At 41.2% G+C, this 18,178-nt stretch overlaps 1 protein-coding gene across 11 annotated transcripts in view; it reads left to right on the plus strand.

The window, feature by feature from the left end:
• Positions 1 to 18,178, plus strand: part of DTNB (dystrobrevin beta) — a 235,954-nt gene that overhangs the window by 149,460 nt on the left and 68,316 nt on the right. For all 11 annotated transcript variants that reach the window (XM_013052982.2, XM_045079298.1, XM_013052985.2 and 8 more), the window contains one exon: positions 6,833 to 6,916. In XM_013052982.2, coding sequence (XP_012908436.1) covers positions 6,833 to 6,916 — 84 coding nt within the window. The remainder of the gene's footprint in view (positions 1 to 6,832; positions 6,917 to 18,178) is intronic.

Here is an 18,178-nt window from a genome sequence, read left to right on the forward strand (position 1 = left end):
TTGTGAGGTTTAAATAAGTGTCTTCTTGGGAAATGTTTGAGCCGAGTGTGATGTGTAGTGAGCACTCAACCAGTACTCGTGCTCCTATTACTAACGACAATCTGTTCTGGGATCCCTTGACGAAGTCACATAGGCCACTGGCTGTGGCTGCAGGCAATGCAGAAACAGTTACAGATGCAACCGCTGGTTATGCCATCGCTCCGTGCTCCGAGAATCGTCTCACCAAAGCTGAAGTTAACAGGACAGGGACTTCTTGGCCACGCTTCAGTCCTCTGTACTCCGCCCACAGCAGGGCTAACTCACAAGCAGCAAATACTGCCTGGGAGCCTGAGCCGTGTCTCCCACTCGGCCCCATAGTCAAAATACAGTGATTCCAACACACACACACGCACACGCACACACACATTTCTTATAGTCTGGTAGAGGAGATAATGTAGCCTGATCTAACACGTTTTCTGGACTTTCTTTGGTGGGGGGAGTGTGGTGGTAAGGATGTTGGGGGGCTGTGCAGTTTTGTATCTACTTAAATCATTTAAAGGTCTTCGTCTACTAACAGACTCTCAATTCATTAAGCATTTTCTTTTCGTTTGCTTTCTTAATAATAACAAAAATAGTACACTACTTTAGAGAATTTGATTCAGTGGTGTTAAAAGTTTCTATTTTACCTTTTTGTCTTTTTTCTCCCTATGGAGGGAAGCAGAGGGAGAGAATCTCAAGCAGGCTCCAGGCTTAGCACAGAGCCTGATGAGGGGCTCAATCCCCAAACCCCAAGATCTTCACCTGAGCCCAAATCAAGAGTTGGATGCTTAACTGACTGAGCCACCCAGGCACACCTTTTCTTTTTGTCTTTTTTTCCCTACTTTATATATATTTTTTTTACATTAAGCATCTTCTCTGAAAATCAGGAAAAATTTAACTGGAGAATTTGTGGAAATATAGGAAAGTATAAATAGATAGGAGAAAGTTACCCATAATCAAGCTTCTCTTAACATTTTGACATATTTCCTTCAGATACTTTGTTTTACACTTATTATATTATTTTATTATAATATTATATTATTGTTATATTTTAATATTATTATATTATTTAGCTGAGACCATGGTATGTGTATGTATAATTTTATCTTATTTTACAGAGTTACTGTGAGGATAAAATAAATAATATATTTAAGGCTTTAAACACCATGTCTGATAGGTATGCATCAAACATTCAATAATTGTTACCTATTATTGTAGCTATGTTGCCCTTCTTTTTTACCTCTTACGTGCTAAGCATTTAGAAAGGCTTAATAAGCATTATATTTTAATGACAGTGTAATATCCTATAATTATGAATGTACTAGGGCTTACTTTTCCTTCCCCTCATATTTGAACATTTAAGTTTCTTCCAGAATTATTTTATTGTAAATAATATTTCCATAAATATTTTAAAATATAAATCTACCTTTGTATTTCTGATTAATTCCTTGGAATAGATTCTAGAAAGGGAATTGCTGAGTCAAGCTGAACATTTTTAAAGATCTCTGGTGGATGTGTTTGTTGCCAGATTGCCCTCTGGAAATTTTGCTTAACTTCATACTTTCACTCTTACTTAGTAAATTTATGAGCTGTGTCAGAAAATCCCCTCCAGCACTAAGGATTACCTTTTTAAAAAACATCATTATTATTTTTAGAAGGGAGAATGGTCTATAATTTTAATAATTTTTTCATAATTAAAGTATTTTTATGTTATTTATATTTCTTTTTTTAAAGGTCTATTTTCACTTTGCCCTTATATTAAATTGAAACCTAAATAATTTTGTTATAAATTTGTGTGACTCCTTATAAATTAAGGCTATTAATTCTTGATCTGTCACATTTACTGAAATAATGTCCTAAATTTATATTTTTCTTTCTTTTCTGATTTTTTAAATTCAAATTAAATATCCTTTTCCTTCCTAATTTTTCCATTACTTTTGGCCTTAGCAAATCCTTTCTATCCATAGACCCATGTGTTTTTTTCTAATTTATATAACTTAACATTTACATTTAGCTCAACATCCTAGAAATACGTTTTTCTTTATGCAGTAAGGTGATCTCAATATTTTCCCATGGCATGTTACAGTTTTTCTTACTTCTATTAAATACTTATTGCATTATATTGTAATTATTTTTCTGTAAGTTATTTTTATTATAAATAATTTTTCTTCCTTAAAGGATTTAAGTTTGTTTTTTTTTTTAAGATTTTATCTATTTATTTGACAGACAGAGATCACAAGTAAGCAGAGAGGCAGGCAGAGAGAGAGGAGGAAGCAGGCTCCCGTTGAACAGAGAGCCTGATGTGGGGCTCGATCCCAGGACCCTGAGATCATGACCTGAGTCGAAGACAGAGGCTTTAACCCACTGAGCCACCCAGGCCCCCAGGACTTAAGTTTTTATCTCTTTCATTTTTATCTCTAGCAGCTAGCACCATACCACCCACTTTGTAGAGAACAAATAGTTGATAAATGAAAAAAGAAATATACAGTTATATATAATTTGTCCTTATGATTTTAAATGCATGATGAAGTATTCATCATCTGTTCCTAGCTTTTAAAACCCTAAGAGAGATTCTGTAGCAGTTTTAATTTTAAATTAGTCTACATTCCAATGCATCCACTAGAATAAACTGGAGTGGTCTGGTCATAAGAGAAGTAATGTGAAATGCCTTGTACCAGTAAGTGAAATTTTTACTTTACGGTAAGAGGTGTATCTGACCAGTAACTGGAAGCTCTTTACCTGTTATCTAAGCCATCCTCTTACTGGATATTTCCCCAAACCTGCTCTATCTGAAAACAGTAAATAAAAATACACCTTTATAGTGATCAGAACTTAAATGAATAGCTACAATTTAAATGACGATTCTCAATTATTTTCAGACTTGTTATGGCACCTGGGTTCCTATTCTCCTGTTTCAACTGCTTTCTAGGTATCACGTACCTGTACTTATCCACGCAACTTCAAATTCAGAAATTTCAAAAGTGAAATCCTCCCCGCTCATTCTGTCTACCCAACACCAAATCTTATTTCCTCCTCTTGTGTTCCCTGGTTTGGATATTGATATCATGAACCACCAGTAGTCATTCTTGGCCCACTAACCCCACGTACTGACTCAGTTCTTGTACCTTATCTTTTTTATTTTTATTTTTTTTATCATCTCAGCAGTATTTTTCCTTTTCTCTCTTTCCCACTGTCAACCCTTATAATCCCTGACCTGGACAATTGTCATAACCTCTTAATTGGTCTCCCAACTTCCATACCATCCTCCTTCCCAATCCATTCTACGTAAGTGATTTTTAAATGGAATAAGTGTTAGAAAAAGTCCTCTTTCCCCTCAAGACTGAGGTTCACCAAACTGAGGGGTAGACCTTAGTACCTTTTACAGTACCTTAGTAACTTTTACAGAAAGCTTCAAAGATTATTCCTATGCACACCCTTGATTAAAACGAGTGATTTACAAGTTTCTCAGGTTATATTTTCAAGGCCCAGTTACAAGTACATTATCCTTTGACTTGAAAGTGTTCCATGCTTCCCCCACTGCCTCTAGTATAAAGTCCAAACTTCTTAGCTTGTGGTAGAACAGGCTTCATTCACATCCTGGCCCTAATCTACTTTCCAGAGACATTTTTCAGCTACTCCCTTTCAAGTGCTTTTGGGTCTAGACAACTAAGTTAGCCCCAAATATGTCACGTACTTTTGGGTTTGAATCCCTTTTCCCAAATCACTTTGTCCATCTAGGATGCCCTTGATTTTTTTCTGTAGCAAGGAATGTCTCTCCTCAGTGTTAGCTCACCCTGACTACACTTGCCCCTCCTTCTTCCAGGCAGGAGTCACTGCTTTTCATTGGACTCCTCAACACTTTGTACTTGTGTTGCTGCTCTCACTACTTTGCATTCATTTAATTCGATAATTTGTTTATATATCTGTCTTCATCAATATATGATTATGTTATTGAGGTAAAGATAGTCTTACTTATCTTTTATGAGTAGACACCCAGTAAGAATGCTTCTTTCCTTTTGATTAAGATTTTGAAAATTCTCTCCAAGTCGTCTTTTTATACCCACCTCTTCTGCCTGGCAGATTACTTCTATCTGTAGCATCCATTTGCTTCTATCTTCTTATCAAAAAATCGGCATGTCTTATGAACAAAGAAGGAGCCTCCTGAATTTGTACAAAGTGATGGTTGGTGGTCAGTTGAGTATCACAGAACTCACTAGTGTCTAAAGATACCTTGCTGAGATCTTCACCAAAGGAAGATCTTTGTTGCCTCTTCAAGGTATTCAACAGGTTTTGAATGTTACAGACAGCCACCAAAACTGATCTGATAACTTGGATCAATTCTGCTTTGTAAGTAACTGGTACCATTAATGTCTACTTCATACCTGAAAGCATTCTTTCGCTGTCTTATAGGAGCTATGAAACATTTTTTAAGCCAGAAGTCATTTATGGTATATTACATCTTCTAAGACCACGTCTGAATTGTTGGCTTTCACAGGGAATTGTGAGTCTAGTGGTAGGTCCTGCAGTAAAGACACCATTTATGTTTTCAAATACCTCTTCCATCTTGGACTACAAACACATAGTACCAATTTCTCTAGCAAAATGTGCTAGAAGTTCACAGAGGCTTGGAAGTTTGGGGGGAGTTATGATTAGCTTCCAACTTACAATGTAATCATTACTGTCTGGTTCTGAATATTGGAGAAGAGGCTCTGGTATGTGTACTCTAAGATAATAATTGTGCCTGATATCTCACAAGAGCAAGAGATGATTATTAATGACTTTTGTGGCATCAGACCAAACAAAATACTACAAATCATGAAATTTTATCACATGGATCCCGTGTAAGAAATTTTTAAAAAGTTTTTTTTCTTTTGTCATTTATCCTCTGAGAATATCAGACAGGAAATTGAATGTAGTAGTATCTTCAATATTGAAAAATACTAGGTAATTACATTAGTTCTGAAAGCAACATGAGCATGTCTTTATCTTATTTGGGACATGAATTATGAATAATAATATATTAGGGAGGCAAAACCTGTTCTATTTTCAGGAGCAGAATGTTTCTGGTGCCCTCAAGCATAAAAAGCTGTTGTGTTGGATTTGTTTCTCTCATAGGAATTGTCTCCTTGTTCCATTTGGACAATTGATTTCAAAGGACTAGAGACAAAATATAAATTTAGGATGAAAATTAAGTTAACCTCTGTGTTTATTTTTATTAGTCAGCCTAAAATGATTGATTGATTGGTTATAACTCAGCACAGCCACCAGCGTCAATAGGCTTGAAAGTTTGGGGGCAATATTGGACACCTGCCTGGAAGATAGGTAGGGAGATGAATAATGTGGAATTACATGGTCACCTAGAAAGGCGTATTTCAATCTGAATGTCTTTGTGACTTGTCACGTAAAGGGAGGAAAATGTAACAATAAACATAGTGTTGTGGCTTCAAAATCAAGAGCCCTAAACTAACTAACTAAATAAATAAAATAAAAAATAAAAATCAAGAGCCCTAAATCTGTTCACTGCAAATTATATACCATCTTTGATCCTCTCCATTAAATGGAAAATCATTTAAAATATTTCAGTGATATTTAAATATTTTAAATATTTCCTTACCCAGAAATGAAATTGAGTTAAAAGAAAGGGAGGAGTGTATATAGAAAGATACAGAGTTAGGTACGTAGGTAGGTATGCAGTTAGGGTGACTGATTGATCTATCCCTTTTAACCTTTCCTTTAGATTCCTTGGCTTTACCTGAAAATTTTCCCTTGAGTCTTTGTTTGAATGTACTATAAAACCTGCAAAATAGCAAAGGCTCTGTTCCCTTAATATTCACCAAGACTTGCTAAGTATAACCTCTACAAAAACACTTCGCATAATTAACTCAGCACTTAAATATAAAGAGAAACCAGGAGCTAGTTCCCAAACACCTAAATATGAGAGAAGAACTTTTCTGCTTCACTTTTTGGCTTTGATGGTCAAATTTCTCTGAAAAGTACTTCTTTCAATTTAGGGGAGGAAGTGAGAGATTTCCCAGGAGTAATATTTAGCAATAGTCATGTGGCTCCACATGTGAGACAGAAACCCTTTGTAGCTGAAGGTGGTGGGGAGGGAGACCAGCTGAAGTAGCTGAAGGGCAAAATCATAGATTCCCTTTTGGTAAGTTTGGATTTGTTCCTTTAAGACTCTCCAAGAGGGAGCCATAGACCTGGCCTCCAGAAAACCAGTGTTAAAGACAAGTTATTAAAAATACTTACTTTCAAATTTGAATTTGGATTAGGTTATAAAAGAAAGCATTCTAACTAAAGGATCAGTATAAAATATGGGTCGATTATTAAGATTCTAGTAAAGGGCCAATAATAGTCTCTTTTGGTAACCAGTATGGAAACTAAGTCTGAGGGAAGATAGTGAACCAAATCAGGAAGAACAAGTATGTTGCTATTGTTGACCTGTGTAATATACCACAAACATCAAAGGTCTCCTAACTCTGGAAACACCTAAAATACAGAGAAATTAAGTAGCAACTCAGACTTGTATACTGAACTACGAAACAAAAGCCAGAGGAGTCATCTCCCTGTCCCCGTGTGTGGGTCATTGGTCACTCCTGGTACAGCACAGCTCTGTGGTCTGCGGGCTTTGAGCTCGAGAACCCTTCTTGTGGAGTTTGCTTGGGCTGCACCTATCGATTCCCACCCGGCTCCCACTGTGCTTATCAGGTGGAATGATACTTGGTTCCTTTGCTCTTATCACTCTTTCATTTGTTTCCCCTGGTCATGTTGGTAATTATTAATATAATGTAAATGTCTTTGCTTTCAGTCCCCCTCGCCCGCTGGCTAATATGAATGACGCCCTGGTGAGCCACGCCTCCGCGTCCTCTGGAGCGCCCACCCCCACCAAGAGGTACGTTGGGTTCACGCCTCAGCCACTGCTCAGAGTTGGCCTGGCCTGGGGAGCCGAGCCTTCCATGGGATAGAAAGGACTGGCTTTCTTTCTCCTTCTTTAACTGTCTTTTAATATTATTTTCTAATTTTTTTTCTTCCTTTTCTCCCGACTAACTCATAAATATAGCAACCAAAGGAGTCTGCTTTGAGGGGTGCCTGGGGCGTAAGCTCTCACTTGTGACAAGCAGTGAATATAGTGTCAAAGCAGATTAGGTACTTTGGAGATTTTTTTTTTATTAACATTAAACAATATTTTGATGATTATGAATTACAACAATTTTGCATTTGTGTTCTTTAAATGTCAGAGATGGTTTCTGCTTCCTGATTAGACTGTGTTAATTGAATTAATCCCTGATATTCACCTAAATCATTCTGTATATGATTCATGAACATCTATGTTGAAAGTGGAGTCTCTCTCTTAGTTATACAAGGAGTTTCCCTTTAGGGTCCTACAAGGAACTGGAACTGTGTACTCCTTTCTCTTTATTTAATTTACTCTTCTCCAGAATTCTCTTAGGCAGGACTTAAAAGAACTCTATAAAATGGCTTACTTTCTGTTTGATTTAAGCTGTTCCATAATCAGAGCATTGCAGAAACTCCCTCAAGGGCACAGCCATTAAAGAATTCTTTCTAACAGTCATCACCCAGAGAGAGGAAGAAAAAAAACCAACAAAGACATTCCAACTGACTCCCCAAGTTCTTCCTGAAGAAAACTACTTTGTGCCATATGTACTGATTGCTTTGGATTAATTCAGCTATAGAAATGTCATCTGCTTAATGATACTTTGACTTAATATATAATACATAATACTTAAGATCAACTGTATTTGTTCCCATTGGCTAAAACTCCTAGAGCACTATTTCCCAAACTTGACTGATGAGAAGACTCGGAAAAATAATCTAGGTCAGTTGTTAAAAATATAATCTTCTGGGACCACATCAAACCCAGTGGATTCTGAGATCCTGAGAAGCTACACCTTCAACAATAAGTTTTCCAGGGGATTCTTACATCAAGCACGTTTGGGACGGAGCCTTGGAGGAAGCTGAGGAGTGCGCTGTAAGGCTGCCCTGGAGTAGAGCGGTTAATAAATTTGATAAATCAGAGTGACCTGATAATGCAGTATTACCACTGGGAGACTCAAGACTGACCAGGTGGGAGTGCTTGCCCACCACCTTCCTGAGACATCGCCAGCAGGGAACAGCCACACCGCTTCCTCTGGGCAGAGCTGAGGGGTACTGGTGACTAGAGCGTAGATGTGAACCAGGCTCTCAGCGTTCGAATCCCCACCCTCCCCTGACCTTGAACAAGATCCATACCTTCATCTTTCAAATTTATAGAATGGGAACAATAATAGTGTCTACCTTGTGGGGGTTATGTGAGAGTTTAAGATAGTTTTCATTATTTAAGAAGTAAACTAATGAGAGAACAAGTGGGTAAGAAACGGTAACTTACAAATAATACTCTTTCAAGGAAGAACAGAACTTCTGCAAGGATACAGAACAAGTAAACCTCTCCCATCTACCTAGATATTGCCACCACCCTCGCTGGCCTTAGTCCTTAGGTTTTTTATTATTTATTTATTTGTTTATTTTATTTTTATTTTTTAAAGATTTTATTTATTTATTTGACACACACAGAGAGAGATCACAAGTAGGCAGAGAGGCAGGCAGAGAGAGAGGGGGAAGCAGGCTTCCCGCTGAGCAGCAAGCCTGATGCGGGCCTTGATCCCAGGACCCTGAGATCATGACCTGAGCTGAAGGCAGAGGCTTAACCCACTGAGCCACCCAGGCATCCCATCCTTAGTTTTTTTATGTTAAAACACCTTAGCATTCAAATCCAGACCCAGAATCTAAACTAGTCTAAATCCCAGCTCCAGGGGTGTTTCCATTTCAAAACCAGGAAGCCAAGGTGGATTACTGGACCAAGTCAGCTTGGTGGTAGACTGGTCTTAGCAATGATGGCTATTAGGGTTTCACTTCATCTGAGTTCTTCTCTTCATTTACTTGTTTTGTCACTCTGAGTCACTTGAGTCCCTGAGGGCCCCAAGTGCCTGGTGACCAAATCACCAGGCATTCAGTGACTGCAGCTAAACGTAGCTGCCAGAGGGTGGTTGGCGGGGGGGCTCTTTCTGAACAATGTTTTGCTGCTTGAGAAGACAGAGATGGGGAACTCTCATCATCATAATCTCACTGCTGCCTCTGTGGAAGGACCAGTCTTGCTCTGGGTGCCGCTGCGGTAAGCCCCAGGCAGAGGATCCCTCGCAAGTGCAGTTGTCACTCACGAAGTATCTGCCTCTGCTGAAGTAGTTTCAGGTGGTGTACTGTGGCCTGGACTAAGATTTATTCTAAAGTCAGCATTTTAGCTAGTACAGCTTTCCAGCCGAGCTAGGTCTGGTAGAGCTGGTCAACCCTCGTGATGGCTGTCACACCGCATGGGGTTAGCTGCGGGACAAAGGCGGCCCGAGCCCTTAGAGGCCCGCACGGAAGATGGGCGCCTTCATTTATCAAGGAGAGTAGTTGCTGGAGTAGAGGCCACATGGGAACAAGGTGCACCCCCCCCAACAATGTGGTCCTTAGAATTTTAGGAGATTTCATTTATATTTGGGATGAGATTATGATGTACTGTGTGGACTTCATTGCGTAAGTCATAGATTGGGCTTTTTGTGGCCCAAGTTACCAAACCAGTGTAAATTTCTAGCTAGTATTTATTCTGTGTACTTCCTTAAGGACTCATCGGTTTTTTCTTTCCTCCTCTGAATGTCATCAGACCTGTGTCTCCAGAGTCTGATGAAACCTAGGAACCCAGCACATCAGCCAAGTCACAGACCCTCCTCTGCTGGGCCAGAGAATCCTCAAGGGGATTAAAGCTACTCTCCAGAAATAAGAGGTGTCCTTTAGAACTCAGCGTAAGACATAAATCACTGAATTAGGCAAGAACATGCACAGTAGTAAAAATGCAGAAAAATTTTAAGAGCTACAGATTTTCAATAGGCAGCGGGTGTAAAAGTAACAGCCACAAAGGGTCAAAAATAATGTGTTAGTCCAAATAGAAGGTCATCACAAATGTGGGAGTTACTTTTTATCTTTTTCTTTCTTTACTTTTTAAAGACTTACTTATTTTAGAAAGAGAGTGGGTGCATGCGCATGTGTGGGATAAAGGACAGGGGCCAGGGAGAGAGAGAGAATCCTCAAGCCCACTCCCTGCTGAGTGCGGAGCCCTGCATGGGGCTCAATCCCAGGAGTCCGAGATCATACCTGAGCCAAAAATCACTTAGCCGACTCAGGAGCCACCAGAGTTACTTACTAAAGAAACTTAATCCATTGCAAAGATGCTGGCTGTCATGTGAGATACTAGGAATTCTGTTCCTGAAAGGTTCCATTTTGCAGTTTGCTCTGTGTAATATTCATTTCGTATGCCTATATTGACGTTGCTATAATTGAATGGAAATTCCATTTTTGCTTCAGTCTAAATAATTTCTGGACACTTCCTTGCTTTTAAAAGAACCAAAACAATACATTTAAAAACAAACAATGCAAAACTTTGAAAACCGTAAAGCAGAGGCTTAAAATCCCCCCTTCTACCTGATTTCCTCCGAGGCTTGCTTCGGTCCCTCCTTTTCCACGGGGTTCAGAATGTGAACGGTGATATTATTCTCTGGACTGTTGTAGTGTTTTTAATCATAATGTATTTTCAGACCAATATGGTAAACGATGCAAATTTTTTTAATATCTCCCAAAGCCTTAGCTTTATGAATTTTTATGAATATTTAAATTTTCACAATTCTGTGGGCATTTCATAGAACTATGGCAGTAACAAAAACTTGAAATATGAAACTGCTGCTTTGTGCATTTGGTTGGTATATTTGTTATCAACTCTTTTTAACTTCCAGTATTAAAATTTAACATCAAAAAGCACAAACCCTTTTATAAAAAATAAATTAAAAAAAAAAAAGCACAAACCCAGTTAGGCAAGATGAAAAAGTCTAAGTTTTAATGATCTGCTCTGTAACATCATGTTCCTAGTGAATACTCTACACTTAAAAATTTGTTAAGTGGGTAGATTTCATGTTACATGTTCTTAGTTTAAAAAAAAAAATACAAGGAAAAAAAGGGACAAACCAACAAAGACAAAGGCAAAAGGAGGAAGCAAAGGACACAAGTGCCCATGGGTCATAAAAGGAACTGAAAAGCTGCCGGGTTGCCCGCCTATAGCTTCTCTATCCCTTGGTTACCTCCAGAATGCCATCTCCTTTCCCTGCTGCTGTGACTCCTTCTCCCAGTACTGCTGATGGCCTCAGGTGCGCAGCCATGGAGTCCGCACTCAAGAGGTTGTATTTTCCTACCTCCTATTAGAAAACTCCAAGGAAGGATCCTACTGTCTTGGACTGTATTACTGTTCCTCCGTGTGTCTGTGATGGGCCACGCCTGATAGCCCTATATCATCAAAACAGAGGGAGGAGCATTTCCGCAAAAGAAGGTTATATTGTCAAGAACAGAAGAGAGTGGCCATGGGAAAGAGAGATAACAAAGTTGTTGGGGGAAAAAAAAAAAGTTGTTGGCAGACCACTGACTTCCCAGCACACCAATGTGTGCAGAAGTGGGTACATACACACGCCTATGCACACCTTCTCATACCGTTTCCACTAACAGGGTTTTCCTTCACATAAGGCAGTATTCTACATATTCTTTGTATTCTTTGTTGGTTTGTCCCTTTTTTTCCTGCGAATGCGTGCACAACTCTCCCAGGAGTCTGTCGCCTCCTTTGACAGCCCTGGGCCCTGGATACCTAGGCCGTGTCCACTCATCCAGGTCAGGTCTCTGTATGTCTTTTTGTGACAAGTTAACCCACCCTACCCTGAAGCAAGTAATATGTTGTACAAGGTAGCGATCAGAAAGGAGGAAAATTGTAATTCAGATAGGACAGGGAAGGGACAGAAAGCATGGCATATTAAGCCACATTTGCCTATGTTTCCTTTTGAAACACTGCCAAAATTGCAGCCAAGAGATTATCTTGAGTATAAACCCACCAGAAGAAAGAAAATCGGAAGAGGAGACAATAGCAATGAGAATTTGGAAGCAGCAGAGCAGATAGGTGAGTGGACACTGATTTTGGGGACTGGAGAAGACCAAGGCCTCAGCTGACTCTGAGAGGAGGCAGTGGTTTGCAGCAGTGAGGGGAGTCCAGAAGAAAGCCCGTCCCAGGAATGAGAAGGCTCGGAAAGGAGGAGCAGAACAGAGGCTGGCAGTCTGTCCAGAAGCACTTAGAGCCACAGATTGTCTACGTACTGGGTAACAGCCCCTACCCCAACTCTGCCAAACATCCGAGGTTTGTGTTGGGGTTTCCCGGAACAATACAACCCCCATAAGACCCCAGTTGTCTTAATTATCTCACCCCAGTTGGGCTGAGGCAACTGTTTTCAGATAACCTATCTCCCTCCCTTATAGTGTCATTCTGAAGAATTAAGGAAATCACTGCTCCATCCTGTTTTTCCTCTCAAGGTGCCTGGAACTCTGGCCATAAGGGGCACAAGACCTAAGTCCCAGCGCCCTAGAGAGTACAGGTTAACTCGTTGCTTTCCTCAGCAGATTGATGGATCCCCCCTTGGGTTGGAGAGTTGCTCCCATCCACACCTCAGCTTGACTCAGCGAGTTCTCCTCAGTGTTTCTCTCCACTTTGAGTATCCGTTTCTATTTTAGTCAGAACCCTTGGCTATAAGTGACAGAAGCTTGGATTGAATTAGCTTAGGGAAAACAAGAAGGTTTTTTTGTTTGTTTTAATTTATTTTAGAGTGTGTGTGCATCCAAGTGGGGGGAGGGCCAGAGGGAAAGAGACAGAAGCACACTCTGTGCCAAGCTCGGAACCCAACCAGGTGCTCAGTCTCAGGACCCTGAGATCATGACCTGAGCTGAAACCAAGAGTTGGATGCTTAACCCACTGAGCCACCCAGGTTTTTGTCTTTGTAGCCAAACTATGGGAAGGGCAGAGTGTTATTGTGGCTGTTCCTCAGGGATGACGAGAGCCAGGGGAGCTCTGACTCACTTAGGTGTCTCCCTGTCTCTCTCTGCTACCCTCATGCTCCTTGTTCCTCCCTGTTGTATGTCGGCTGCTGCTTCCCGAGTATAGCTGCCCTTCGCACGGCAGGGAGTATATGTGACACCTGTGTGTTCATATTTCATAACCTCAGTACCCTACAGTGATTGACCCTCTCTTTGTACCAACTTGAGAAACCCCAGTGGAAGTTCTTTTTGGTCCATCATGGGTCATGTTACTCACCGCAGGTTTTCTGTTTGCTGGCCCCACCTAAGATAACATGGTTGAATGGGTAAGGGTCAGTCTCCAAAGAAGGGAGGGTCTGCTATCTGTGGAGAAGGTAGGATGCTGAAGAGACACATAGCTATAGCCTTCTTTATTGCATGGCTTCTGGAAAATATTGTATGTGTAAGTAGATTACATCACCCCTCCATTAGCATAGATTTGTTTCAAGAGGCCCTTTTCTCCCCTACCACCTCATTTTTATTTCTCTCAAGGGTTAAATAATGTTTTCTATTCTGTTCAGTTTATAAAGATGTGTTGGGACATAACACTGTCTTTGGGGGATAACCTTAGAGTTTATCTCTAAGCTCTAAGGCAAACCTTAGAGCTGCTAATTCTGAGTAGTCACCAGTTGCTAGGAATCTTAAGAAAAGTCAAGATTTTATCAGTCAGAAGTTTTTAACTTTAACACATACTTCAGAAGGAGAAGCGTTTTGGGGCAGGGGCAGAGGGAGAGCCAAGAACCCCAAGCAGGCTCCATGCATGACAGAGGGCTCGATCTCACCACCCTGAGATCATGACCTGAGCCAACATCAAGACTCAGACCCATAACTGCCTGAGCCATGCAGGCGCCCTGGAAACACATTTTTTAAAAGCCAGAAGAGACCATAGTATAAATATTATTTCTGAGCTGAAGACACGTAGATGAGTTGTACTATAATAGTATTAAAATGGCTTTCTGAGTGGGTGCCAAGGTAAAGGTTTTATCTTGTTATCTACAGAATACTGCAGAATGACAAAAGCCACAGTGTGCTGTTTTAGACTGAAAATAACAGACTGAAAATACTGGCGCAACTGAAAAAGGAGGCAAACTGAAATTGGTCAAGCCCGAAACTCTCCCTTTGTGAGCTCAGGCTACTGATGCTCTCCCCACTGTGAGATGAGAAGAGGTTGGCTGAGGGACTCCTGGGTGCCTCATTTAGTTTCTTGTGTGACTCTTGATCTTAGCTCTGGTCTTAATCTCAGGGCTGTGGGTTCCATCCCCAGTGTGGAGCCTACTTAAAAAAATTTTTTTAAGAATTTTTTAAAAATAAGTTAAAAAAAGTGTTTGGTTGGAAAGTAAGAATTAATGAGGATTTAAGCATGAGCATGAAACAACTAGTTTGCATGAATTCTTCATGAAGATCTCTCCAAGACAACACAAGAGTTACTTTTTTCTCCAATCTATTTTTGAAAGACAGAAAAGCAGAGTAATTGAAAATTAACACATAATCTTATGGGGCTGTAGGGTCCTCAGTATTGGCAGATTTCCAAAGTCCATCTGATGGCCCAGGCAGACAGCCAGGTTTCAACTGCTTCTGGGTTGGGATTAAATTCCATTTCCATTCAAGCATTTAAGATAAGCCCTTCAGCAATTCTAACTCAGGTTAGTGCAAAGAAAAAGCTTGAGTATTCCAAGTCCATACTGTAAACCTTAAATTGAAAAATTGAAGCTTACAGGGGCATGTGGGTGGCTCAGTGGGGTAAGCCTCTGCCTTCGGCTCAGGTCTTGGTTCCGGGGTCCTGGGATTGAGCCCCACATTGGGCTCTCTGCTTAGCGGGGAGCCTGCTTCCTTCTCTCTCTCTCTCTCTCTCTCTCTCTTGCTCTCTCTCTGGGATCTCTGTCAAGTAAATAAATTTTAAAAATCTTTAAAAAAAACTTGAAGCTTACAGAAGCATAGTAATTAATAGTTTCCTCCTCTCATTGGACTCAGGCTAGAGGTGCTCAACATGAGCAAGAATTGCATTCATTATAGACTGTCAGCCAAACAGAGGGGAAGAAGCAACAGGTCTGGGAGGAAAACTATGAGTTCAGTGTTGCCATGTTCCGAGTGAGACACCTGAGGGACTCTGAGAGTGAAGGCAGGCTCGAGGGTTTTGGATGGGGGGCTAAGGAAGGGGATAGATGATTCTCCTCCAGATTTCTTTCTGGCTTAAGTTAAGGTACTTTGTGGTTGAAACACAGGAGGAAGATTTGGGCAAGATGAACCAGATTATGCTGAGTTAGAAGTGCCTAAGGGACACAGAGGAACCAGACCTTAGCATGAGTTCCTGGAATCCAGACTCTTCCAACTACCTCAGATTCACACTAGCAAAGAACAGATAGGTACTCAGATCCAACAAATGACCAGTAAGAACCTACACACACACACACACACACTCAATTTTACCCATTTTTTACATCTGCCTTGGACTGTTAAGTCGATTACCTTTTGACCCTATGTCCTGTTAAGAAGCTGACACGGGGTGGCTCAGTTGGTTAAGCGTCTGCCTTTGGGTCAGGTCATGATCCCAGAGTCCTGGGATTGAGTCCCACATTGGGCCACCTGCTCATGGGGGAGCCTGCTTTTCCCTGTGCACCCCCACTTGGGGATGCTCTCTCTTTCATAAATAAATAAACAAACAAATAAATAAAATCTTAAAAAAAAAAAAAAAAAGCTGACTCAGTGCACCACCCTGTTTTGTAGTGACATGACAAGGGCTTGCGTTTTTAACCAGAAATCCCTATAGCAATGCTGAAACTCCTGTGGTGGTTCAGTTTAACCATGGTTTTTCATTCCTTGTAACATCAAACTATCAAAATATTTCCACTTACCGTAGTAAAGCATATATTTAAAACAAATCCATGCTGTGGTTAAAAAAAAGAAATTTTTTTTTCATGGATCTTATTAGGAAATCTCTAGTCTACTCCCCACCTCACCCTCAAAACATTCTTTCCTTTGTCACCAGAGGGTTTTTTCTGAATGCAGATCTAGTGATGTTACTCTCCTGCTCAAAACTTTCCAGTGGTTCTTTTGTTCCACAGCACTGTCCAATAGCAGGGAAACCAGCATGGTAGCCACCAGCCATGTGAGGCTGCTGAGCACTTGAAATGTGACAGAGGTACGCCTGGGTGCCTCAGTTGTTAAGCGTCTGTCCTCTGCTCAGGTCATGGTCCTGGCGTCCTGGGATCGAGTCCCACATTGGGCTCCTTACTCAGCAGGGAGCCTGCTTCTCCCTCTGCCTCTGCCTCCCTCTCTGCCTCTCATGAATAAATAAATAAAATCTTAAAAAGAAAAAAAGAAAAAGAAATGTGACAGAGGAAGTGAATTTCTAATTTTATTTAATTTGAATTAATTTGAATTTAAACAGGTACATGCGGCTGGTGGTAGCACAGTTCTACAGGATTAGTCAGCTGTGCCTGTGTCCTGCTGACGGTGGTGTCCTCGTCCCCTGGCACAGTGCCCCACACCTCGTAGGTGCTCTGGAGACTGACGCAAATGCCCAGTTTCCACCGGAGTGCTACTAGGACTATCATATGTTCAGCCATGAAAATCACTTTTGTGGGTTAAATTGGCATTTGTCAGCTTGACATTTGTGGCTTATGAAGCTATTCCAGGCGACCATGGCCAGCCTCCCCAGACCTGCCTTATTTCACTCTTTTTACTCGGCTTCTATCCACAGAACTACTCAAATCATTTACAGTTTCCCAAGCAGGTTTGTGCACGAGCTGCTTCCACCTTTCCTGCCTTCCTACCCCCTTCCCCTTTATTGCCCTCACTTTGTCATCTAATTCTTCCTTCTCCTCCAGGAAGCCTTCACTGATACCCTAAACTAGATAAAGTGTTCTTCCTCTGTAATCCGTAGCATCTTTTCATTCCAGCATACTGTAATTACCTGTTTGTTGGATGCCTTTCTAGATAGACTATGAGCTCATTGAAGGTGAAGACTCACCAGACTTTATCCAGAAATTCCTTCTTTCCTCCAAATCTTGATGCTTCATCAGTGCTTCCTCTATTAGGAAAAGAATTTTCTTCTTCAATTACTGCGAGCACATGGCATCTTATAGCATTGCCTGCTTAGTCCATTCAGAGCAGAGAAATCAAGGACATGAGTTATCCTGACGTATCTGGTTCTACTCCAGTACTTCGCTTCCTCTAGCCGCCCCTGCCCCTGGTCATCTGTCCCTTTCCCATAGTGAGAAACCTGGCTCCTGTCGCCCACCAGACTTGTGCCTCTTTGTTTAGCCCTGGTAGCATGGATAGCGGTTTCAAAATTGTTGATTTATTTCTTCAATAGGTTATTGAGATAGAATTCACTCACCATATAATCCATCCACTTAAAGTGTATCAATCAGTGGTTTTCAGTGTATTCACAGAGCTGTGCGGCCATCACCACATTTTTATCACTCCCCAGATTGATTTACTAAGATCACGCCCTGCAGCATAGAGAATTGACTCTAGTGGGCAAGAATGGAAGGGGAGAGCCAGCAAGGGCTGTCAGGTGGTCCCAGTGGCACTTGGTGAGACCTTCCAGATGAGAAAGGCGGGGGGGGGGGGACTAAGGGGGCTGTGAAAGGGGCTTGAGGGTCTGGTTTCAGAGAAGAGCCAGCAGGACCAGGTAACAGCTTGGATGTGGGGCCTCAGGAAACGAGAGAAAGCCAGAAGCCGTCCACTTTGAGCTTGCTGGTTGGGTGAGGGATGATGCTCTTCATTTAAACTGGCCTTTGGGGGAGGCGCCTGGGTGGCTCTATGGGTTAAAGTCTCAGCCTTCAGCTCAGGTTATGATCCCGGGGTCTTGGGATCAAGCCCTGCATCGGGCTCTCTCCTCAGCGGGGAGCCTGCTTCCTCCTCTCTCTCTGCCTGCTTCTCTGCCTATTTGTGATCTCTGACTGTCAAATAAATGAATAAAATCTTCAAAAATAAATAAATAAATAAACTGGCCTTTGGGGGTGCAGCAGATGAGGAAGTGGGTGGAGAGAGTCAGGGGTTCCAGTGTGAACATGTCGGGTTTGGGAGGCCTCTTAGGCAGCCCCTCGGAGATGCTGCGTAGGCCTCAAGTACACAATCCTGGGGCTCCAGAGAGGGGTCACGGCTGGAGATGCAAAGTTGTGGGGATTACAGTAATACCGTTTTGGTAAGATTATCCTGAGAATAAGCAAAAGAGCAT

Source organism: Mustela putorius, unplaced genomic scaffold, assembly GCF_011764305.1.
Source record: "Mustela putorius furo isolate JIRA1106 unplaced genomic scaffold, ASM1176430v1.1 tig00000281_pilon_pilon_pilon, whole genome shotgun sequence".
NCBI classification, from domain to species: Eukaryota; Metazoa; Chordata; class Mammalia; order Carnivora; family Mustelidae; genus Mustela; species Mustela putorius.